The 26,227-nt window shown below is 38.3% G+C and overlaps 1 protein-coding gene across 2 annotated transcripts in view; it reads right to left on the minus strand.

The window, feature by feature from the left end:
- Nucleotides 1-26,227, minus strand: part of ABCC4 (ATP binding cassette subfamily C member 4) — a 163,708-nt gene that overhangs the window by 94,759 nt on the left and 42,722 nt on the right. For both annotated transcript variants that reach the window (XR_008820108.1, XM_056327964.1), the window contains exons 10-19: nucleotides 22,066-22,155; nucleotides 21,514-21,705; nucleotides 19,909-20,003; nucleotides 19,716-19,802; nucleotides 9,242-9,338; nucleotides 7,941-8,156; nucleotides 5,985-6,125; nucleotides 4,578-4,615; nucleotides 4,116-4,216; nucleotides 976-1,122 (exon numbers count right to left, since the gene is read on the minus strand). Coding sequence is in view for 1 of the 2 variants with exons in the window: in XM_056327964.1 (XP_056183939.1) it covers nucleotides 976-1,122; nucleotides 4,116-4,216; nucleotides 4,578-4,615; nucleotides 5,985-6,125; nucleotides 7,941-8,156; nucleotides 9,242-9,338; nucleotides 19,716-19,802; nucleotides 19,909-20,003; nucleotides 21,514-21,705; nucleotides 22,066-22,155 (1,204 nt within the window). In the remaining variant the exon portion in view is untranslated. The remainder of the gene's footprint in view (nucleotides 1-975; nucleotides 1,123-4,115; nucleotides 4,217-4,577; nucleotides 4,616-5,984; nucleotides 6,126-7,940; nucleotides 8,157-9,241; nucleotides 9,339-19,715; nucleotides 19,803-19,908; nucleotides 20,004-21,513; nucleotides 21,706-22,065; nucleotides 22,156-26,227) is intronic.

Raw genomic sequence — 26,227 nt, forward strand, 5'->3', positions numbered from 1 at the left:
AATTTCTTCTGACGTTATGTGCTCTCACTGGCTCTCCACTAAGCTTATGGCTTCACTTCTCATCCTTTACAGTGGCCTTGAATTTACGTTACCACAGATCCACAGTACAAGTAGACCATGTAACACAGCCTTAAACTTCTGTGGATGTAGATTTACTAAGGGGAAACTGTACATGTTTCATTCGTCATACTGTGGACATGAACCTTTTTTCCACATGAATATATTTTGCCTGAAAATACATTTCTCTGAAACAATAAGACCAACCCTATATACCTTTACAATCATTAAATGGCTTCTGGAACTATGAGAACAAGCCTATGTTCCTTTTCTTCAGGGGACTGAATACTCAGGTTTCTGTTTCGCATGTAAAACTGGCTAGTAAATCAGTACCACCCCACTTCCCCACTCTCTTCACTCTGCTGCAGCTTCTCTCTCATTTCTTTTGAGGAACGTAAGTATCTCGATTACAGTTTTAAAATGGAAGCTTTACAGTTTTGGAATTCTGGAAGGACAGTAAGCTACACAGTGTGTCAAAACTGTGAATTACCACACACGCTTAAAATTATTTTTTTTAAAAAGGCAAATAACTGTTGGGGTTAAGCCTTCAAAGAAAAGGACAAGAAAGGCATCCCCACAAAATACATGCATATTCATTCAGCGTATGAAAGACACCCCTGTGTAACTGAATCAGAACAGCAATGCAACTAGCAGGTCAATGTACAACACCAAAGACACAGGTAATTCGTTTTTCTGTAGAATGCATTTGAAGAGCATAAGACCAACCATCACTAAGGAGTCAACATTCTGACTTTTAAATTTAAAAAGACCACACTGTTAAAGATTTTTAGTAAAAGCAGCAAAAAACCCAACAAATGTGCAAAAATACTCAAAACCATCATTGCCCAGAAACAGTACAGTTAACATAATCAGTGAAGTGCATTAAAAGTTAAAGGTTTTTTTTTCAATTAAACTTACCTATAGGATTTCTGTCAAAAAACAAGACGGGAGCTTTCAAAATTGACTGAAACATTTTGTTGTGCAAAGTTTGACCAGAATTCACAAGAACTTGAAAAACCAGAAGACTTCTTATTATGCCAAACAGTATTGTAGCCACTGTTAAACCTGAAATTAAAAAAACGTGGACAGAGCATGCATACAGACAGCAATCTTTCAGTAAAGAAAGAAAAAGAATTTAACAACAAAACTGAACTAAACCCAATTTTTATTGATTTCTATATATAGCAAGAATGCAAACCTAAGCCTAGGGACTCAGGCTGAGCACAGAACATAGATATATTTATGTCACTAGCTTCAGTTACTATCATAGCTCTGATTTAAACAATTTCTTTTTTTTTTTGTTTGAAAGAATTGCTACTTTATAGAAATGTAGGAAATGTGTGTTAGTCTCTATTAAAAACTTATGCTTAAGAGCTCCGCTAAGAAATTCATTTCACAGTGGTGTGTATAATTGTGGCTTACAGAGGTCACTGTGAAGAGTCAACATTTGCCAGCAGGTATTAACCAAGTAATATATACATGGCTATTTAGAGACAACCTTGAGTTATTCTCAATCAGCCCAAACCACTCATGCCATTCTTCCCCTTGTAAACCACATCACATCATTTAAATTATGTGTATTTCTCCAACACAGTATAAGATGCATCCTTTATGTCATGTGAAATAGAGCCCTTCTGGGGAATTGGTCTGCAGACTGTTTGTCTTTCTTCAGGGTACATCTCCTCACTTACAAGACAGGGGTGCTACAGGGCAAAAGGTGGAAAAAAGGAATGATGAGATTGCTGCTGCTCTGTTTGCCATGTATAATCTCCAATGTGGCTGCCCCGTTTCCCAGGCAATGAAGGTGTCAACCTTACATTTGGCAGTGCTTCCAGGCTCCAGGTGATCTGCTCCAGAAACTAAGCATAGCCACCACAAGCCCAGATGCTCAGGCCTTGAGGACATCCTGAAGTTAGACCCTAACTATCAACATAAAGCATTGCCTATTCTAAGCACAGGTTAAAACTGGATGCAATTCAGGTACAGCTGGGAAAGAGTGAGGTTTTAAATTACATGATGTGGCTAAGTCAATCAGTTATTCCATCCTGCTTACTGCTGTGCCCTCCCAGGATGCAAGAAAAGGTGTCACTATCTCATTTGTCTGCTTGCAGTTTATTGCCCATGTTCTGTGCAGTGCTGTTTTTCAGAAAAAAGCACGTGGCTGGGGTGACAGCTTGTTTACCTTGTCCTGACTACTGTATTCCAGGCCAGGTGAAAGAAAACAACTTTTCCAAGAGTAACTGCACATAACCAACCAGGAAAGCTGTGTCACACAAAAAGGGAGCTGAAGAGATACCAAGCAGAAGTCTGTGGCAGAGCCCATGCCTAACAGCAGTCTGCACGGAGCAATGGGAGGAGAGGGAGCATGTCCCAGGAACCCCACACTTCTGTACAACTTCACTCAGCCTTGGAAGCCACTGGAAGCTGTTGGCATGACCCTCGCCAAATGAATCATCTGAAAAGACCTAATGGCTGGCGAGAAGAGGGAGGACCAAGACTTACTTTTCAAGTCCTTCTTTTGGTCTGTCTCATGCCAAAGGTTTTTGCTTTCCCCGTTTACAAGCTCACCACCTCAGTATATGAGAGGCAAGGACTCTTTGCACTCACTTTACCGAAAAGGTGTGGAAATGGTACCTCAGTTCTGGCCAGCAGGGTTTCCCACTAACAGTAATTTTACTCTTCTAAATCTTTGTCTCATGGAAACAACAAGGACTAGGAAGGAGCTACCTTGGTCATTTTTTTCTTCTTCCAAACACTGAGACTCAGAAATAAAAATGTTAAATTATTTTATAGAATTTCAGAGCTATAGGAAAAGGTAAGTTAGATTATTACATACTTCATATGAAACGTACTATCTTTTTATAACTTTTTCAACTTTATTTAAAATCTTGTGTAGCTAAGTCACTGCTGTCTGTTCAACTATTCCAAATATCTCGCTAACCCATCTGAACATTTCAATATAAAGGTAACCCATGCTGTTCTGTCATCTAGAACAAAATTTGCCTTAACGGATAAAATTTTCCATCACATGGTTTAGGTTATATGGTCAGAGAAAGCCAAGTTTTCCATACTTAATCATACTGTGCAGTCCACTGGAACAGCTCACAAAATAAAACATTACACAGAGAAAATAAGAGCCAAATTTATCTGGCTCCTAAACCGTTGCTTCCCAGGCCAAGCACAATGTTTTCTGTCAAGCACTTACATCAGCTGAATTCCTGAAAAACTACCCCAAACAAAAAATCCTCTGCCTATCCTCTCACCCATGAGAGACGTTTCTGAATACATTCAATGCATATTCTTCTGGTAATCCACCTGTTTTTTCAGACCTATTATTTACATCTCCATCAAGAAATTACCATAGCATACAAAACTGTACATCACTATAAGTGCTAAATAGCTGAGTGTGAGAGCGTATTTCTACACAATTGTACTATGCCAATTTTTACTACATTTCAAAGCACTATTTAAAGATATTTGGTTGTCTGAATACAAGGATCGATGCCCTTCACTAGATATTCAGAAGCATATGGCTACCTATTGAAATATACTAAAATGTTCTTTAACATCCTGCTTTGCATACCCATCTAGGATGCTTTTTAAACACCAGTTCTTTTGCTATGGCACTTCAAAAGGAATGTAGCCATGCCAAGTTTTAGAACAGCGCAGAATGAATATCCATTTTTAATCCCTCTTGCCCATCCATATAATGACAAGATTTAGCTCAATGACCTATTAGTATAGACAATAACCACAACCTTACGGTGACTGACTTTTTGAATACTCAATTCCTAGTTTACTTTCCAAAATCCAGGCAAAGCAAATTAAGAGTCAGCATTCAACCTGTTTCTTCTGTTAGATTTTTTAATTTCATTTATTCCAATTAATTTAGTCAGGAAGCAAGACTGAGGCTCCTAATCTGGTAAGACATTACTCAGTTACTGCTAGAAATCACATTTCCCTGCATTGCTGTTCCTTTGTACATCTCAAGACTCTTTATTATGACAGATCATATAATAAATAGTTCTTCAGACACACACACATACATATGTGATTACCTGCGTAAATTCCCAAGTAAAAGTTAAGGTCTAGATGTTCAGTCTTATTTGCCCCACTATTTCCATTTGTTGTGACATTCAGCTTTTCTTGATTATTTGCCCTGTGGAAATGCATACAAAAGATAATAATCAACAATCACATTTTGCAAATATTCATGAGCATGTTTAACTATTTCTAGATTCAGCTCTGTTGAAACCTTTAGTTCACAAGATCCCACATACTGATGTTGTCATGCATCACACCATGAGGAGTAGCAATCACAGGCTACACTTCAGCATAAAGTTTAAATTTTTCCCCAGACACAAAACACGTGGAGATCATAAAAAAATCAAGCTTATTTTGAAGTTTCCTAGAACAGGTTTCACCCGCCCCTAATATCTGTGCAACACTGGTTTCTGTTAGATAAACAGCACCTGACTGAAAAGGCAGAAATGACCAACCAGTTACTATCATCAACTTACCAGTAAGAAAGCCACCAGTCCTGGAGCACATATGCCACCTTGAGTAAAAGAGGCAAATACAGAATCATCTTACAAAATGAAAAAAACATTAGAAAATTAAATTTCCTTGCTATTCTTTCAAGTTCTCTGGGAAAACATCACATACTCAGGAAAGTATGCTATCCAGTCTTTCAAGACCAGCAGTAATTTGCAAAGCACATTAGAAGGTGCATTAGAATCCTCTACAAAGAAAGAAGTTACCTTAAATTACCTTACATGATAGCAAACTAAAGGAAAGCAATACACTTAAGCAAACAAAATACAGTAGCTCTTCTTAATATATGTTAATTGCACATTAAAGAACTATTTTTTCAGTTCCTAGAAAATTTGCTACTAGAGATATTCCAAAATGCTTTTTGATTAACAAACTTTCTCATGTTACCAGTCCAGAAATTTGTGTTTACAGGAGATAATTACCAGAAACAGGGCTGAAGGAGGATGAGAGAAGAGAAGAAGGGAAAAACTCCTACTACCATCTTCCTTCTGTGCCGAGAGGTGACTACAAGCTTGTTACAGGGTTATTTATCTCAAAATGCACCTCTGCTCACATGAATTTAAGGTTCTGGGCGGTCTACTGCAGAGATTTGATCTTGCTCAGCTATCTTTCCAATAGACTCAATTCAAGGACAAGCAAAAGGAAGTAACACGTCTAAATATATAGATTATTTTTTACAGCCAAGACCAATCACTCCATGAAATGAATTTAAGCTTTCTCAGCAGGAAACAGAAAAAGGCAATAAGCTAGCTTCACACAGCTTCCTCAGCTCATCACTTCTTTCAGTAAGTTTCAAAACCATTTCCCTTGTTTAAAAATTCTTTTACATACCTGCTGCAGTCTGCATTGCACACAATATTTGCCTATCCTCTTCCTCACCTTCTTAACCTGCCAAGCAGTGACCCTCCTTGTAGTCCTTCTCATAACCTGCCCGTATGAGCAAACAAGCTTTTCTTTTAACACTTCTGTCGGACTCCGTCCTCCCATACCCAGTAAGGCTCTTTACTCTCCTCAACTGGAAATATACTGACTGCTCGTATCTGTTAAACACTGCCTTATACATCTTATGACTTTGTTCTCCGTCTCTAAAAATTAAGACTGGCTTACAATTTCTGTGCCATGCTACCAGTGAAATAATTATTTTGATGTATTAACAACTGTTGAAGGATCAGTGCAAGACCTCACAATGCTGTACCAAAACTCCATGATGATATATAAAATTTGATTGAGTATACTACAAAATTATTAAAGAACAGAATTCTCCCAAACATTTTAGATGAAACATCACACTAACAAGCATATGCTTTGTTAAGGAAAAAAAAAAAAAAGGCAAACCCAAAATGCAATACTATCTGTGGCTTCCAAGAACTTACCTGTGCCAAAATATTGAATAGTAAAAGCATAAAAATCACAAAGTAGTTTGCTCCTGCAGTGAAATATTTTCTGTAAACTTTGAAGTTTATTTTTCCCTCAGAACGACTCTCCTCTGGCACTGTAGCTAGTGCATTTTCAGCCTGAAAAAAACCAAAACCCAGAAATAAAAAAAAATCAACCTTGCAGTTACAGACTCAAACGAAGCCACTTCAAAGTCATGGTTCAGTAATACCAAAAAATCTATTCTGCAAGATGACACTGTGAGGATTTTACTTTGCATTGCATCACAGAATGTAACATGACTTCATTTACAGACAGAAATATTTACTCTAACTGACCTCTACACCAGGTTTTTCTTTTCATATATATTACTTTCAGCCATAACAACTCTGGAAACTAAAGCCTTGACTTAGGAAAGGTTCTGTTTTCAGAATACAAGTGTATATAACCTTTCCTTTTCAGAAAGTATTTAAAGTAAATACTCTTCTGCAAGCCTGCACCAAAATCAATCCACATATGGCCAAAGTAACAAATTACCCATAAAGTTTTAATCACCTCCTTGTAAGTACCAACAAAGCATCTGTTAATAGGGAAAACAAGTAAAATGATAAATAAGAAATCATATTAGGCAAACAATGGATGAAGGACACTGAAAGACAGAAAAGGAAAAAATGAGACAGGCATAAAGACGAAAAAGAACTATTCAAATGAACAAAATTCTGAATATTTTTTTTTTTTCAGTAAATGTGATAGAAAAACTAGTGCCAGTTCAGCGGACACATAACACTTGATTTTATTCTCAGCAGACATAGGTGTACAGGAGCAGCAGAATCAACAGACCTGACTTAGATGTGAAAGGAGAAATCCCACCTACTCGCTCATAAAAGAGAACCTATCTTGGGTTTTTTGTTTTTCCAGCTGACCTCCCCCCCAGTCCAACAGCTCTAGCGCTGTTAAGAAGTTTGACACACCTTTGTGGATTTAATAGTGGAGTCACCACTGGGATATTGATAATATCAGATAAGTTTACTGCTTTTGGGCATACACCCATTCCTCCAAAAAGGTACGAAAAAGTCTTTAGCACTTTCTTTTTTTAAAAATCTCACTGCTTTTCATTATAGAAAAGAAAAATAAATAATATCTATTGATTGCATGAAGCTGACAATCATCAGGGACACACAGGGATTCATGGATGCAGTGCTAGCACAAGCCTAGCAGGGTTACACGGCTCCTGCACTGTTTTATGTGAATGCAAACACACCAGTAGAAGGCCACCTACGGTACAGCAACCTTATGGCTGCTTTTGCACCCTGCAGACCAAAAGATAACAAAGCACTCGGAAGTCAAGCTGGTACCATACAAAGCGTTGTTTTCACCAACAGAAGGGCTGCACAGAGCAATACAGTGGTGTCCCAAGGTAACCCCCTCAAGGCCAGCTCAAGATCATGTGGGTATGTTAATGCCAGCCATGTAAATGTAGACTTTGTATAAAGCCACCACTTCTGCATGCACTTCCCAGAGCTCAGGATTCCAGGGAAAGCATTAATTTGAGTTCAGCACTGCACAAACACACAGAAACCACCCAATACAGTGGTATTTGCCCTTCAAAGCAAGGCTGTCAGAGAACAGGATGAAAGAAGCACAGTGCGGTATCTTTGGACACCTATACAAATGCTTCCTGAATGCCACAGAGCTGATGCTGAACCTGAACAAACACATTCTGCTGGGTTTGAACAGAACAGCAGAGAGCTGTGGGATGCCTGCCCTCTACAGCCCAGGTGGCATGACTGCCAGCCAAGCACAGGGCTGGGCAGACCCACCACGGGCGAGATCTCACCTACTAATGCAATCCAACAATCCTTGAAATTAAAATGCAGCAGGGAAATCCCTTAACAAAGTTTAAGCTAAGAACCAGCCAGACAAGAACTGAGACACATCTATCTTTGAGCACTCACAGGTGGTTGTTCCACTGCTCCATCTTTCTGTGAGTGGACAGAAGAATCCTGGGACCAAACAGATGACTCCGAGAAGGTTCGGCTCCGGGCAGACTTCAGGTTGGGGGTTCCTGGAACCGACAGCTGTTCTACTTCCTCATCTTTTTTCAAAAGGGAAGCAAAGTCGATGCCAGATCTCAGGAACTCTGAATACGTACCTTTCCCCACCATTTTACCCTACAATTAATATAAGCTTTGATTATCTTCATTATACACTTTCTGTAAAGGACAATTTTTCCTATTTATCCTTGCTGCCTCTGGGGTACTGCAGCTGCTGAGCACACATCCCACTGCAGTGACTGAGCTGAAGCCTCTGTCAGTTCCTCATTTAGAAGAGCAGAAACAAGTTCTTTACCCTCTAACCAGTCCCTTCCCAGCTAACCAGGCCAAGGAGCACATGGGATGACAAAAGTTCCAGTTACAGCCAGATGAGAGTTACCTCCTTGGAGAAGCTGTGGGAGACAGCCATGCAGCTTTAAGACAAGCTGTCGAACTACATACATAACCATCACTCTTTTATGTTACTCCAGACTAGGGGTAAAAAGCAGCTTAATTTTCTGGTCCTCATAGAACAACACAGACTATTTCCACATTTCTTACAGCTCTACCACAAACTCATTTCTAGAAAGCTACTGTTAACTGTTAAAGAGACCTTAATGGGAGGAAACAGACTGCTAGTGTCCTTTTTTGCAACTTTGTGGCGCATCAAAATTAATTTCATATACTTCACTACCCAACCTTACAAAAACAAACAAAAAAAGCTGAAGTTCTTGCATTTCCCCTCTACCCATGAATAACTGGTAAAACAAAGTTTGTAAGGAACCAGTTTTGCTGAAGCTTGCTCATTCTCAAAGGTATCTGTGACCATTTCTCATCCTTGATTTAAAAAGGGGACTGGCTGCAAAATCAACATAGTTCTTAATTCACACAAAGTGTAAGAAACAAGAATAAAAGCAAAGCATTAACATAGTCTCAAAACAATTCTCTCACAGTATATTATACACATGTAAGATAAAAATAGGTATGTAAGATGAAGTATACGCACGATAAATTCAGAAAAAAATTTCAGGGAAGGTATTATAAGAAAAAATCACCTTATTTCATTAATAATTATAAATCTCAAAAACCATATATAAAAATTAGTAGACAGAAAATGTATTTACAAAGTAAAAATAAAAATCTTCGGGTTTTTTCCATTCTTAGATTAAAAAGCATAATTAGAAAGTATGAGATATAAAAGCATAGACACTGAAATCACTTACATCTTTTAAAATTAGAATCTGATTTGCAGCACGGAGATATTGCAACTGGTGAGTGACCAAAACAGAGATCTTCTGATGCAAGGCCTGACAAATACATCTGCAAAGAGATGGAAAAATGAATTAAAAAGTGAAGTGTCCTAAATAGTTTTGACTTTCTGGAAAACACCTTCTATTCATTTATACAGTGTTTAAAGTAAGAAAAAGATGCTCATGTTTATTAGATTTATAAAAATTACACTTAACAAACATGTTCCTCATTTAACTTCAAGTTTTCAAGGTAGGGTAAAATAATTTCTTATTTCTGGTCTGGGGTGAAAGAGGAAAAAATATCTTAAGGGTATTTCAGTAAAGTTGTCTTAAACATCCCCCCAACAAATGCACATGTCATAAGCTGAATTGCAGAGGGTATTTAACAAAACTTAAACAAATGGACAGAGAAAGCAGGGCAACATACTGTAGACAATTATGGAAAAATACAGCCAACAAAAGTAACTTATTTGAGATAAGCTTTCAGAGCAACTGTAACAGTGAGCCATTGAGAGTTCTCCAGAAGTAAACAGATTTGAGCTACATCCAGGTAGATATTGAGATAAAGGAGCAAGAGCCTTCAACCGCCTTTGACCTTTTCCCATGGAGTCAGGGCTTACCTTCCTTCTACCAATACCTGCTTACCCTAAAGGCTTCCTCAAAAGTTTGGGATTTGAAGAGAGAAATGAAAAAGGAGGGACTGGGCACACCAGAACCAGTGGGCAAGTACAGTTCAATCCCATACATTTTTAGCAGAAAAGATACCTGGTATCTTTTCAGCAAAGCCTTGAAAAACCAACAGAGCCAAAAAACACCCCTAAAACCAGCAGTGGAGCAACAGTTTACAAGTGCAGAGGTCTGCAAGCATGCTCTTTATGTACAACAGGTACAGCACAGACACAGCTGAGATCCAACACTACCAACACTCTCATTGCCTTCATCCCCACAGTAACACAACAGGGAGACAAATACTTTGAGAGGATGCCCCTTTCTCAATTACTTGCTATCTTAAGAAAACAAGCAAAACCGGTATTGTCTAGAACTGAAGTGTTCTGTGAGGGTATATACATTAGCGTTTTCCATTTGGATCAGGAGTGCCTTTCTGAAGATCATCTCCCAGTTGTCTCAATCTGTTGTTGCTCATACTATTGAGTGGTATTGGGGGCCCATGAACTGGACTTCTAGAGAAAACCAAGTGAGAACACACACTTTGGTAGCACCCCTCACCAGTATTCTGCTGATGAGGAATGAAGCCTGAAGGGCCAGGATACAGACTGCTCAAAGCAGAACATTCTGAACTACATGGGGACCTTGGCATGGCGTGTTTTTCTCCACAGATTCACTCCTGTTGGTTCACATGCTAACACCCATTCGCCAACATGACACAGCAGAGTGGCACTCACTACAAAAGAAAAACAAACACCACCACGACCACCACCCCAATACTCTCCCCATTCTCTAAAAAAACACAAGCCGAACCACAGCAATCCATTAGTACAAATTCAATGCAGAAATGCAAATAAACAGTAAGGGGAATAAGGAAAAAAAATAACATGGTCTTAACAGCAATGATATCATATTGCTTACTGTGTTTCATAATTTCAGGTTGTATATCAAATTAACCGCCTACACAGATTTTAACGCCTGTTTTATCACTCCTACAAAGATTGTAGTAAGTACAGTACTATAAAATGGTTAATACTAGTACTAGTCAGCATAATTACATACAGAAAGTATATTATAGCGTTCCAAATAAACTGTGCAGTAAAATTGAGTTAAAAGAAACACGCTTCCCGAGAAAGTTACATGCTTGCTATGCAGCATTCAAGGAACAACTATAAAACCATATCATTCTTAGGTGGCCAAGATAACAATTAATTAAGGTACTTCCAGCCGCATAACTATTTGGCCAGTTGCAAGTATTAATACATCAGGTTCTTTGTAGGAGTATTATTCTGGTGTGGTTATTGTCCACTCTCCAAGCAGTCACTAAACAAGCTACATGGCAACTACAGCACCAGCTGAAGACATACAACAAAACATAATCTTCAACAAAACCTATCCATAGAACTGGACAAAGATCTGAGCGGTTACAGGACATTGACTTGCCCAGAGTAAAGCCGCCAAAAGAGAATATATCAGGTATTCACTGTGAAGAGATCTATGTTTCCGTTACATAGTTTCACAGCCTATACACCACTTTGATCACTGAATTTTCTGTGTGCCAGATGTATGTCTAACAGCTTACAGGCACAAACTAGCCACTAGAAAATCCGATGGCTGAAAAACCTTAAAATCTTGATCCTGAGTCACTGTAAGCCCACTGCACTTTAAGTTTGCATTTGGAGGGGGGGGAAAAAGAAGAGAAAAAAAGCGCGGGTTATCACTGCATCAGAGCAAACCAATTAGAACTGTCAGAGCTGTCAGCACAGCATCCTGCATGATCTTGATCTCAGCGGAGAAGGTAAAAATGACCTCTGTGGAAATTTTTATTTCCACTGATGTATCAGTTCACTCAATTGAAAATTTTGAAAAAAAACAACAAGTCTCGATTTCATGTCTATCTGGGTAGAAAGAAGCTAGCTGAATAGTTTGTTGATAACAGGTAAGCAGAAAAATTGTTGTCACGATTCACTGGCATAAGCACAGGCAGGAAAAATCACAACAAAGAGTATATACTTAGATCTATTACCAAGTTAAACAACTCACTGCTCAGACAGCTCACTAGAAAATTTTGCTATTTAAAATACTGTATCATCATGAAGCACACCAGTTGCAAAACTAGTAAAATACTAAGTAGATACTTAACATTAGTTTCAAAACAAACTACTTGAGTTTTATGTTCGAAACCTATTTTTATTATTTTTTTTCCAGTATTCTCTTTCCCACTTGATAACATCCATTCTGCAGTTTACAGTGAGCATCAACTTTGTACGGTGCCTTGGCTGTCACAGAAAACTGAAGCCAGAGTTCTAAGAGAGGCTCAGCAAAACCGAATGTGATAAAAGGGCTGGCACAAAACTCAGAGAGCACACTGAATTCCTCTTAGTGAAAACTTGGTATTGTCTTCAAACTGAAAAAGAACCAACCTAAAATAGTCCATAAGCGTCTATGTTTTTAACTGGTTCACTAAGGCTTAGTTTCATCACACATCTACTTTTAGAAATACTGCTCTGTGTGGCTGAAGAAAAGCAACCATCAGTTCTAGGTGAAACATCCAATGCTAGGTGAACCACCATCTGACACTGTCTCCCTTTCTCACTGACAATACAGAGAATCCAGGGAAAGCCTGCTTCAGCAGAGGACATAACTGGTCCAAGGGTTCAGATATCTGCTGGACTGCATCCACAACTGCCACCACCTTTTTACTTGCTGTCTAAAATCGCACAAAGTTCACCTTCTTGTGCTTCCCTGTTACTCTCAGGAGACATACTCTGTAGACTGTGAGCATATTTAATGCATGACAAGACAAATTACTGCACATACTGCAGTTGCCATTGCCACATTTATTAAATACACAAGTGCATACAGAAACACACGTGCAGACAGTCAGGTGAGATCCAGACAGAGATGATCCAGAGGTTCTTCAGCCTCTTCAGTACAAGGAAAAAGGGGATGAAAGGATTATGAAAGTTGCATCCTCTGCCCAAGTAAGAACCAATTTAAACTTAAAAGTGCTCCTGACAGACGTTGGATGGGTTGTTTCGCCTGTTTAAGCTCAACAACAGAAATTTCAACACCCTTGAAAATGTATTCCATGGGTAAGCCACCTTCACTATTACATAATTTTTCTCTAAAGACCAAGTTTATATCTTTTGGTGTAATCAATCCACTGCTTCCCAAAGGTCAGTAGACTAGTTTAATCCTGTGTACACAGCCCCTTCATATATTACGTCTTTCACCTCCAGGCAAAGGAAGAAAAAAAAAAAAAAAGGTTCCTCAAAAATACTTTTTTTTTTCCTTTAAAGTAACAATTTACTTTTATTCCCCCCCACTCCCACCCTTGACACCTGAATGTTCTTGATGGGCTACACTGGAGTCTGAAGCTGGTCTACATTTTTTGGAAGTGCACAAAACTGAAGCATTATTACAGTTGAGACCTTAGAAGTACAGAACATATTAGGAGGATTACTTTACCTGTACTGCCAGATATAGAATAGGTCATAAATCCCAGGGCGCAGTTTCCTTAACAAGAGCGTGGCATTGCTGACTCATAGTGGATTTGTGATCTACTGCAATCTGCCCCTCCTTTGCCATAAAACTGCCATGATGCTGATCCCTGCTCATTGTGTGTTCATGAAGTCAACACTCTGCACTTATCCCTGCTGCATTCATCTACTAATTCACATCCTGTAACCCAGACTTTCCAAATCCTTGTCTATCTCCAGAACTGCCTGAAGCATTGCCTGGTTTTCTATCACCTGAAAATGTAGCATCAATGACTTTCATTCATCACCAGGAACACTGGACTCGGGATACACCTCTCCAGAAATTACACTCTTCCAATTCAACAAAACCAAACAAACAATATTTTAAGTTAACAAACCTAAGTAACAGTATACTATCATGTATTTAAAAAACCCATAGCACTTTGACAGCAAACTCCAATACAATTTTAAAAAATTCAGCTTGAGCTTTGGTACTGCCAACTATGCAGCAGAAGACACTCACGCAGAAGGGGGCCTATAACACCACAGTGTTCCTCTATGCAAAGGCAGTGTCTTGGTGCTTTCATGTGTATGAGTCCTCATATCTTCTTCCTTCCCTATCAGGTTTTCTGTTCCTTGAGACAAGTTGTTCTTTAATGTTTCTTAAGTTTTTATCTCCAAGAACCAGCTTTCTTTCACCTCTGCAAAGTGTCTCTTCTTTAATGATTCCACTTTCTTCCTTACCATTCTTTTTGTCTTTCCTTTTTGGAAGCTCACATGCAAGTTTAACTTTAGTTAATACTTAGATTTGTTTTAATGGAAATAACCACTGAAATTAAATTAAAGCACGTGCAGAAGTGCTCACAGGCATAAAGTCTTTGTTACATTAATTTATTTAGTACATTTCTCTTTTTCCTTTAAATGTAAGTGGTTTAGGGAGAACAATCTCCCAGTTGCTCTAATACATTTCAAAGTTTACAAAACTTTGTGGTGGGGGAGAGGTGTGAGATATGTTTGCCAGAGACAAAAAAACAACCTACTTCTACTATGCTGTTATTATTTCTATGCTTGTCTTGCTAACCATTTATCTCCATCTCATGACAAGTCCCAGCCTCCACTGGGCTAACATGTAAGGACCACTGGTCCACAAAATTCACTGCCCTGTCCTGGGCACCAGCCAGCAGTATACGGCTGGAGAAAGTACACAAGCAAACATACAGTGATGCTTCCTTTGGTACACATTACCAGCTTCAAGAATCCATGTACTAGGGACTTTCTGAGCCAGAAATCTTACGTGTTTAAGTAGCTCTTTGTGAACTTTTCCTACATGAATTTGCATACCTCCCTCTTGAGTCCATTTCTGGTTCATATTTCACAGTATTCATAATGCTGTTTTGCAACTGCACCCACAGACCACTAAAGCACAAAACTACACTGGGCTTCTGCAAGTGGGGTTTTCAGCTTTTGCATCACATAATTTCAGAAGAAAAACCCAAAACCAAAAACCAAAACCACACATATTTCTGCAAAATTTTACAGTTCATTGAAAACACACAATGTACAGTGATCACACTTAGACTTTTCACTTTCTGGGGGAAAAAAAACCCAACCCCCAAAACCCAACCCCCAAAACCCCAAGCAACATTACTACAATATATTCATATCTGTTAAACATATTCCCTACAATAAACACAACAAAGCTTAAGGAATTTCAATTGTATCGTCTAAATGTAAAGGTATAACTAACATGTTTTAAACAGTAACACCTGTAATACAAAAAAAAAAAAAAAAAAAAAGAGAGAGAGAGAGATAGGGCATTCAAGTTTGCCCAGTACTTTTCATTAGGGCTGTAACCACTGCAGTGGCACGCTAAGCCACTGCAGAGGCATAATTAGCACAGATCAGCTGTGAAACACGAAGTAGGAAGCCTTAGAGATAACCTTGATTTAGAGAGATCCTATGTGAAATGAGTAAAATCCTTAAATTTACATACCAGCTCACCTGTACAGTTGTCATCAGTGAACAAACTATGTAATATGCCTATGCCTTTAAACACAGCACTGGCAAATACATGCCAGGGTTATCTTTGCTTGGTTCCTCTGACACACTGATTGCATCTGTAGTCCCTCTACAGAAATGAGACATGGTAGCTTTTATCAGTCCTGTAAAACTTGCAGAAGAGCTCCACTTGCTTTTCATTACCTACACCACCATAACAGCACTTTTTCCTTGATGTTACAGGAGATTTACAAGCATAGCCCACTTTGAGAGATATGAGACTGGAAGCATTCATGGATTCCTAAGGTTCCAAAAAACAAATTACTTTAAACAGACAAAGTAAATATTCAGATTTGCATATTAACTAAAAGAGAGAAAAAAATTGAAAAATCTTTTTACTCATTTTCCCTACTTCCCCCTCAAGCACTTCTGGGGCTTAGATAAGAATGCACTGAGGAATTCAGGATCTCTTAATCCATGCACTTTGCATGATGTAATTTCCTACGCTCCTTTGTCATCAGTTCATTTCTTCCTCACCTTTTCCCGCAATTATGATGGACATCTTTGCTACAAAACCATGCCTGCTCCCTTCCCTCTGGTGAATACAAACGCTCGGTTACCTCAGATGGCAATGGACAGACTTTCTCTTTCAGGAGACCTGGTCAACTTGCCAGGTGACACTCTTGTCAACCTCAACATATGGTTATCTCATGACCCACTGTCCTGTTATATGTCCCTTGAGTTCCTACAAGAGCCCATCACCTAGTACCAAGGCGTCCCATCTGAATAGATGCTAAAGTTCATTACTGTGCTGTGATAAATGCAGTGATTTCTTCTGCAGCTTTTATCTATTTCCAGAGGCAAAACTGACAGAGAAAAGACAAACGACCATACACTCACAACAGCTTCCTGCTTTGGAAAAAAAAATAAAAATTGCAGAATTCTGTTTGATAGTATGAACGATACACCTGTGCATACTTCTCCCAAGCATCACCACAATTTTAGGTCTGATTTTAAAAGAATCCCAAACTGCCCTGCAACTCTGTCTACTCTCACGAGGACAGAGAACGAACAGAAAGAAATCATGCTGATCATCAGCTGAGACTGGCACACAGCTCTTGTCACTGGAAAAGATACAAAGGAAGAACAAAACCTAGAGAAGATCATGTGTCTCAATAGACTGATGAAACATAAATCTCACTCTTAAAGTCACCATTTTTTAGTCAGGATCACTGATGGGACACAATTTAATTTCTATGCAAAGTTGATCTGAATCCATATAATCTGTAGAAATATGTTTACAAAGATGCACAGGGAGAGCATGAAATTTCTTGGGCTCCAAGCATGGCTGAATTATTTTTTTAAAACATCACAGGCTATTCCGAACTTTGGCATACAAGAAAATATGCTACTGTGTCTGTATGGCTGTCCCTTACAAAGACTACAGGTCTCAAAGTATCACCATTGTTAAAAGTTAATGAAAAGCTATTTTTATATATATATATATATATATATATATATATATATATATATATGCATATTTCCATATACATACACAAATACATGCAAAAACATGGAACTATACTGGTGCCCCCTCACTGGGAAAAGGCTGAAGCATGCCTACTGTTAACTATCAAGAGAACTCACAAAACCAAGGAATCTCCAGTTTATACCTTACTAGGCCCCAAGGAATCTGACCAGGACAGAGGAACTCATTGGAAAACTGGCTTTATCTGCTCCATCATCCACAGATCAACTTGCCTGTATTATGGAGAAATTCTTAAGAGACACAATCCCTTATTAATAATATCATGGACTGTTTTCCCACTGGAGCTGTGCTACTCGCATTCTTTCTCATGTGAAAAGTATTTCTATATTTTACAACGTTTACTGCAGTAGCTGAACAGAACCGAGAGAAGCAGCAAACGTAATGAACCAGCCATCCACAGACCCCAGCTTTGGGGAATTACTAGGAAAATACCTATCTTTGATGCAAACAGATAGACTAGACACTTCTAAAAAAATGAAACATTAATATAAAATCACAAAAGAAAAAAAAAGAGAGCGAGTGAACCGAACAATATCCACTTCAGATTCTTGTTAAATAATCCTGTTTCTTCCATCTCATCCATTGTTTTATGCCTCGCGGTTTGGACTCCTGGGGGCAGCTTGCATGAAGTGGTGTCTCGGACATTCCTCAGCACCATGTTCTAAGGAATCATTCTTGCCCAAATGCTCTCTCTCTTCTTCACATTTCTAGCACTATTCAGGAAGCATTAAAGAACAATGCTCTGCTTTTTTTCCAAAGCGAGCTACTGAATGTAACAGTCTCCCAACTACACCCAGCACCTTTTACAGCTGACATGAAGGCCTCAGAAGACAAGTTCTGTTTGCAAAAAAGCCCTCCCTTAAGATCGTGAACAAGGAGGAGGCATTGCTCAGTTTTCCTTGCCACTACTACTCCGCCCAGTTCATCTTCTCCACAAAATGCTTTCATTCTACTTTTATCTGTTTTGCTCAAACTGATCTAGAGTTGGGGAGGAAGAGTAAATGGAAGTGAAGGAAGAACCCCAGCTAGTTTTCTGAGTTTCAAATTCTCTGAGATAATCTCCTTATTCCTTCTTATCTCTACACATTTCTCAGCAAAACATATGCTGTGCTTGCAGAGCAATGGTTTCTAGCTCCTTTATGGTTCTGCACGTACAAAAATCCAGACTTCCAGTTCTGCAGATTTAGATGTAGATGCTTCCAGTGTCACAGCTCACAGAAAATGCAGCACAAATCAAAGAGGCAGCCTGACCTCCTTTGCAAGGCACTAGTTTACTTTCCTGTTTTCTTCTTTGCAAAAAGACCTTAAGACTTCAGGGAGAGACAGGTTAACAGCTCAGGTGGATGAACCTTCACAACTCAGGCACTGATACAGTCAGATGCTGAAGTTGTAGAGCAATCTTGGGCAGAAACAGAAAAGCAGCAGCTAAAGCCTAGACAGCTTCAACAGGAGGCATTAAAGGAATTTGATAAGAGTATGTGAACTACAGAAGTAATGAAATCCATCTATCAATTGTGGCAGGTAAAAATGATCCTCCACAGAATAATGAACATAAAGCCTATGCATCATAAAACTCTTACTCTGCAGTGGCTGATGGAAACAAACAGTAGCCATTTGAAGAAATCAATAAAATAAGCAAAACGTTGATGGGTTTCAGAGTGATCTCTAGATCTGAAACTGCAAACATCAATAGGATGTACAATTTTCAAATTTAGATACTAAAAGCTTCCTCACCGCACAGGGAAAAAGAACACACATGCCATGCTAGTCAACGCAAATTCTGCAACCATTTCTTTAAGACAAGTTTTTATGACTGTCTAGGGGTGCAGAAGAGGGTTAATTCATGTATTTGGAGCATGGAATTTAAAGGATGTAAGTATGCTCAAGAAAATGCTCTCATTTAAGGCTTCAACCAAAGCCCACTGAATTCAGTCAACAGGAGTTTTTCCTTCTACTTCTAATAAATTCTAGGCTGACAGGCTATGAAGAAGCAAGGAAGAAATACTGGCTGGGAATAACTGGGTTATGCTCCTACTCACTATATGCCATAGATTAGGCAATTTGAAAGGAGAGAGAGACGGAGAAAAGGAAATTTATTGAGAAGGGAACCTGACTTCTAATGAATCCTCTCCTATTTCTTCAGGAATGGAGGAAGGTCCATTACCTCTTTCACAGTAAGCTTATACATTCTCTTCTCCTCTATTTCTGCTCTCCATAATCTACTTTGCAGGCCACGGTTCCCTGTTTCACCTACCTGAGAGAAATGCCAACCATTCAAGAACCAAAATGCAAAATCACTCAAGAATCTAAGACAGTTCTGTGCTTTTCTTTAGCCACTTGAATGAAGCGCTTATTCCTACACAAATAAAGCTGCAGCAAACTACGAAGTTGTTTAAAAACCTGCCCTGCATTACTAATATTCATAAAACCCAATATTCGTAAGCCCCAATACTCATGTATAAAATCTGACATTTTCCTCAAGAAAATGGCATATATTCCCTTAAGAATAATTCTAATTATAATATCTTCAAAACAAACTTTTACAGGGCTTTTAAAGATAAAGAATGAAATGAAAGAAACACACAGGAAAAAAACCCATGTGTCTTCCAAACATGTAAAAATAAATGCAGAAAGTAAATGCATTAAAGCTTTGTGAAGAGACCCATCTTCCCAAAAACGCCTTCTCAAGTTTTTCTGTAAGGAAATAGAAGATAACAATTGCATTTTAAATTAAAATAAAGCAGTAACATACTTTTCAAACAAATGTCTTCCAACTTCAGCATCTACTGCGCTCAGCGGATCATCCAAAAGATAGATATCTGCATCCTGATACACAGCTCTAAAAGGTTTAAAGAAAAGTTAGTTTCACAAAGTCTTGCATTTGTTTCCTTTGGTCACTAAAGCCTGACAATTTGTAAATTTTAGAAACAGAAAAAAACACTAGCCTGGCCAGATTTACACGGGCCTTCTGTCCCCCACTCAGTGTAGCTCCACGATCTCCTATTACTGTTAGGTCACCATTTGCTAATAATTCCAAGTCCTGTGAACATGAAAGAACAGATAACAAGATTTATTTATTTATTTATAATCATTTTAACTTCAAAGACCGACAAAGATGCTTCAACATAATGTTTTCTTATTTGAAAAGTATTAATTTATCATCTCACATTAAAATACAGGGATTTATAACTAAATGAAATATCCACAGTTACTTTATGACTTTGTACCTTCAGCAAAAGATAATTAAGAAAGCAGGGGAAATACGTGAGATCTTAAAGGTCACTTTTTCTACAGCTTTGCCAGAGGGAAGTGCACTACTGTTCTTAGTGTTACAAGGAACATTTGCTGGTGATTCAGAAAATCATGTTCTAGTAAAAAATAAATAATTTTTAGTTTGATTTTCTGAAGTGACTGTCACAATAAATAAAACTGTATTATCAGTAAATTATCTTGCCAATGTCCCTAAGAACTGTACTATTTTTATTCTTACTGTATCCAAGAGAAATAACCACAACATTCATCACAGAAATTTGGCTAATTAACTAGGCGTGGGACTATGAGTACTAGAAAAAAATTATGGCATTCCGTGTCATATTGTATTTCCTATTCAGCAAAACCAGAAGTTTTATATTAAGCTATAAAATGTATTCCAAAAGCTTATTCACAGCTTTTGTAAGATACATATATTTGAGAGTAATCTATGAAAGGAAATCTGCCATCAAATATGAAGTGGGTTTTTTTTTAAATGCAGCTTGCTGTCTTTTAAAGTCACTAAAATCTTAAGTTTAGACAACAGCATATGACTGAATATCAGCAGGAGATATTAAAACTCTATGTACCATGTGTAAAAACCTTGCAAAAAAATTTCATCACAGTCACCATCTGTTTTTCACCTGTGTCACTGCTGACAGGAATATCGTAACATGTTGCATAAAAACCTTTTTAGCTGCCAAGCAAAATGTCTGTTTCTTCACAAATCTGGCTTAATCGTCTTCTGTATCTCATGTTAAAATCTCCTTTGCACACAGACTTTTCAAAAACATTTTTTTCATAAGACTGCTTGGGCTCAGCAAGTTCTCCAATATACAGCATTAAAGTTCTTTTGATAGCAGTTGGTAATACGTATTACAGGACATAAGAGATATTTATTTTAAAGAAATTATGTAGGATATTTACAAAATGGAAGTCATAAATAGCGCTAGCTTGATCATTTGTTTTCCACCTTTTATTACATTTAAACACACACTACCATAGTACCAGCAAAAAGGGCTAAATGTGATTATGAAATTAAATAACTGGCAATAGCTTTTTCCAAATTTGCCTGTCCCTCACATAAGCTACAACCCCCTCTAGTGAAAGTTTTAGGAATTACAAGAATGTGCTTACAGACATCAAAAGTAATTACACGTATTTCTGTTCAGTGACAGAATTTGTTTTACATGATATAAATAATCAATTTATATATTATGCAACACATACCACAAGTCTGAAAGAATACTAAAAAAAAAATAAAGATTGTGAAAATAAAACACAAAAAGAGAAAACCATACCTTTTTAAGAGCACAGACTTTTAAAACCTTTTCATATTTTTCTTTCTCATATTCCTTGTCAAACAGTATATTACTTCTTACTGTACCAGAAAATACCCAAGGCTGCTGAGAAACGTAGGCAATTCTTCCAGTAACATTTATCAAACCTTTGTCTTTAGGCAGCTCACCAAGCACTGCACTTAAGAGTGAAGACTGGAAAAGATTAAAAAAATGAAAATTGAAAAGTTTGATTGCATTATGGACATCACAGAGACCAAGTAGTGTTTACTGGCACGATGACCTATTTCACCCTGTCACTCAAACTACTGTTAACAGCAGAAGAGCACAAGTACCCTTTACATGCAGCCTAGAAGCAACATACAAAAAGTACAGTACTGTTTAGCTCCGAACCACCTCCTCCCCACCCCAAGGACATCTGCTCTTCTCAAATGCCAGTATCTTGATGTGAAGTGTTGCATTATACACAGAAAGGAACTATACATTTTCAAGCTTCTAGTCACGTTTAGTAGAGTCATAAAACCCCCAAAGAATGGAGTAAACATTAAGACTTACTTTTCCAGCTCCAACAGGACCAATTACAGCCAATAATTCCCCTCGTCTGGCAGTAAATGAAAGTTGTTGAAGTGCCGGGCTCTCTGAATTCTACGGATTTGAGAAAAAGTTAGGCTTCCTCAGTAATGAAACAGGCATCATCAAAACAACTCTTTAGAAACAGAGAACAATACACATAAATCACAATAAATTAGCAACCCGTATGCCCACCATATTTTCAGGCATACAGTTTGCCTCTTCAGTAATTCACAAACACTTTTGAAAGACCCTGATCCCTCACCACAAATAAGTAACACAGCTAAAACAGTGTTCAAGGAATAAGGAACCCAAAGGCAGCAGAAGCGGTGCTTCCTCAAAGCCCATGCATCCTCACTGCAGCTCAGCACAAGGTTGGGGTGCCAGCCTTGGAAACAGAAGCTCTCTGCTGGCCATCGCACTGGTATTCATGCCCCAGAACAGCATGCCCAGCAACTCCGAGCGGCTGGACAAATGCTGGAAAAAGGGAGAACTGAAGGTCTCTCGGAACCCCGGGAAAGTCAGGTCTGTGTTTCCTCCAGTCAAACCTCTATCCGAAGTGAAAATAGAAAAATGCTGTTTGATTTTACATAACTTCATCTTGTATATCATGGATTCTCAGAGACTTTTTGCAGACAACATACTGGGCTATTTATGTGAAAATACAGTACCCTAAGATTGTTTGTTTAATACTCTTTTTTAGTATGCCTATCCTTTATGTTACATTACTGATAAGAGCTTATTTCCCAACATATTTTGCACCTCTCCTATCAAGGCTGTAAAAATACCTATTTCTTGTGAAAAGAAAGGATACTCATGTCCTTAATAGCTATGCTAAACTGCAATTCCTAAGGGCCTGGTGCAGCTCCTTCTCATTAAGGCAAAACACCCTTGTGACAGGATCTGCCTTTACATGCATCTTAGACCACACTAAGCATGACTGGCACTAAAATGCAGACAGGAAAATACAGGCATTTAAAAAAAAAAGTATTTCTATTAAAGGACAAAATGAAACCCCAGCCTTAAGCTTCAAGAAAGAAGAACAAGGTGAAGAACATCTACTCTACCTCTTAACAGCTTGCAGACTGCTTACAATTTCCAGCCACCCTTTGAAGCTCAAGAGGCTGAAGAGGCCACCACCTAACGTTGCCTGAAAGATGCTGCATGACCAAGTTCTGGGACTGTGAGAAGTGGAAGCTTGCAACTAATTTCAAATTATTTTGGAGAGACATGGGTACAGCATCCATCCTGTATGCACCTCCCCCCTATGATGGCTGGGAGAGCTGGGCCTAGCATGCACATGTCCACTCATACCAGGAGAAATACTCAGACAGCACCATACCCAGAGCACAACGCCGCACATCCCCTATCACAGCTCCCACCTCGAAGAAGCATCGGAGTCTTCACATAAAGTCAGAGTGACACTGTCAGAACACAACCTTGCCAAAGTTGTGCAACTCTGCACTACTTTTGTTGCTATTATTAATTTCCACAAGGTGGCATCAACGGGGCTTTTTTCCTTTTTTTCACTCCCGTCCCAGTCAGCATTTTACCATGAATTTGATTTCTTAGTCCAGAGTACACAGTTCAGGTGCTCAGGTAGCACTAAGGTCTGGGGAACCCTACCAACTTATGGCAGCCAAAACTTTTTTTTTTTTTTTAATGCAAAGTGTGTAGGAAGAGAAAATATCTGTTATTAAATCAATTAGTCTATATGGAATAAGTAAATAAACCTTCAGACACACAGGCTCTTCCTCAGACCTCTTGAGGTTGTGCTTCTGTGCTCACAAGAGCACACAGATATTTCCTGTCACACTCAGTTTTTTTAAAAAAGATACTATAACAGCCTAAAAACATTACAGAAAAATTCAAAAAAGTTTTTAAACTATCACCCTATTAAAGCAGTATTGTAAGATATCACAGCCCCTATACAAATGTAGTAATGCAAGCACACAGCATGATCACAAATACCTAAGGGGCACAGTATTTTTGCAGAAGAGCATTCCTTATAATTAAAGACAATTTGTCCTGAATTCCTCACACCTATTTTTAGGCACTAAACTGAGGCACTTTAATTAGAGCACAGACTAATACTACAGCTAAGTTCATCTGCAGCTCATTACCACAAATGTCTCAGCTCCCCTGTTGCCCTGTCAACTATCTGTGTCTTTCACTTCCCTTCTTCTGCCACTTGTTCTTGCCTAACCTTGCAGATGAGTTGTTCACAGCATTCAGCTACCAGAAAGCAAATCACATTGAAAGGATTTCATTCTCTATTGCTTTATCCCTCTGAACTGGTTCATCACAAGGTCGTACATACAAGCATTACCACCAGCAACAAGGGACGGTACAGAGACACAGCGTGTGAGGAAGAATGACACAAAACCGACCCCCCTCCAAGGGGCAGTAACTCCTTGGGTGAGCTTGGGCAGACCTTACATGTCCTACAGTCAAGAGAAAGAAGCAATTCATTCCATCTGAGGGATACAGAGATCATATACTGCACAGAAGCACTATGCTAGTTAGGCTCTTTAAGTGACTAAAATTACAAGGGATGAATTTGGCCTCTGTGCAAATGCTTGAATTTTAAATCTGAAGTTGTTCAGTTGTGCAGACAGACTGTTCTGTAAACTCAAGGCACATCAGTAAAAACCTGTACTGACGAATCTGTAGTTCCATGCTGGTATCAGACTAGCCTGTGGGACTCAAGATAATACTTGCCTGAGTAAAACAAGACTGTGACCATAAATTAATTGGTTTTGTTTATCTTTTGATAAATTGTAATACACCATGTTAGGTTGTTTTCCTAAAAGTCTAGCTAATAATCCCTTTTTTACTTCCAGTGATTCTGGGTTTGTGAGTTGTTATTTTTTTTCCAGTATCTCTTTTGGCACACAATCTGTAAGAATGAAAAAATATCATCCACCTGTACAGTGTCTGTAGAAATATGCAAAGAGTCTTGGGAAACCTGGTCAGGGTACCAAGCTAAGTTACTTCCTTGACAAAGGACAGCATATTTTTATTATTCCTTTTGTAACTCCTTTCTCTCAGAACTCATTTTCAGTGAGCAATTCTATAAAACTACTTTGCATCATTGTAAGAGTATATAATTTCGGAGCAGCTCTTAATAGTTCTGGGAGAACTGTTCTCCCATGCACACTGCAATTAAACACCAAAGTGAAAATTACATTAACAGTTTTGTGGCTAGTTTGTTGGTTTGAGGTTTTTTTAAATTGAAAGAAAGGAAACCAGTAATTCCAGTCATGCTGCCCTGCTTTTTTACAATGTAAACAATGAACAAAAAAAAAAAAAAAAGGTGGTATTTTATGGGCATATTATGCAACTATTTCCTATAAACTGTTAACAGTGGTACCGATGTTGGTTTGGGAAGAAAACAGACTAATAAATACATTCCATTTTGCATTATAATATATTCACTGTTAAGTTTTTCATATACATTGATTTTTAAAAATTTGTTCAATGCCTCAGAAAGGTTTATGTCACAGAGATAACTGAGAAAATAAAGCACAATAATATAGCAATTTTCTTTTGTAGCTGAGTAGTAGTAGTAGGTATATCTTCCTTGGGACACAGCACAGGTAGGGGAAGAGGGTATATAAAGGGAAATACGTGACGTCTTCTTTGCGTTACATTTATATGCAAAATTCATTTTTAGAGCTTCCAGCCTTTCTTATAGAGACTGGAGCCTCCCCTGTGCAAGCATACTGGCAGCTCGTAATAGCTCCAATAATTCACCACAAATTGCTGCTTTCCATTGCAATTCCAGTTTCAAAACAGAAAGAACAGTCAGCTTTTGCATTTCTTACAGGAAAGGATACAGAATAGATTTACCACCTGTGTATTGTCCCTTTTTCTAGTAATTTTGGTGGGTTTGGTGCATTTTAAACAGAGAAAAATTTGTAGCTGAACAGTCTTAATTAAAATACACAGAGTAACAAATACATGGAGACTAGATTCTAAAGCTTCCAAATCTATTATGAGTATAATATTGTACTGGTTCCAACAGACCGATCAGCATTCAGTTCACAGAAAAAAACCCATGTGCTAAGGCCCACCTTACTGTGCTGTCTGTCCTTAATTCCAATGTATCTCAGCTACAATACAACACTGTTGAGTAACAAGAGAT

The sequence above is a fragment of the Falco biarmicus genome, chromosome 2 (genome assembly GCF_023638135.1).
Source record: "Falco biarmicus isolate bFalBia1 chromosome 2, bFalBia1.pri, whole genome shotgun sequence".
NCBI classification, from domain to species: domain Eukaryota; kingdom Metazoa; phylum Chordata; class Aves; order Falconiformes; family Falconidae; genus Falco; species Falco biarmicus.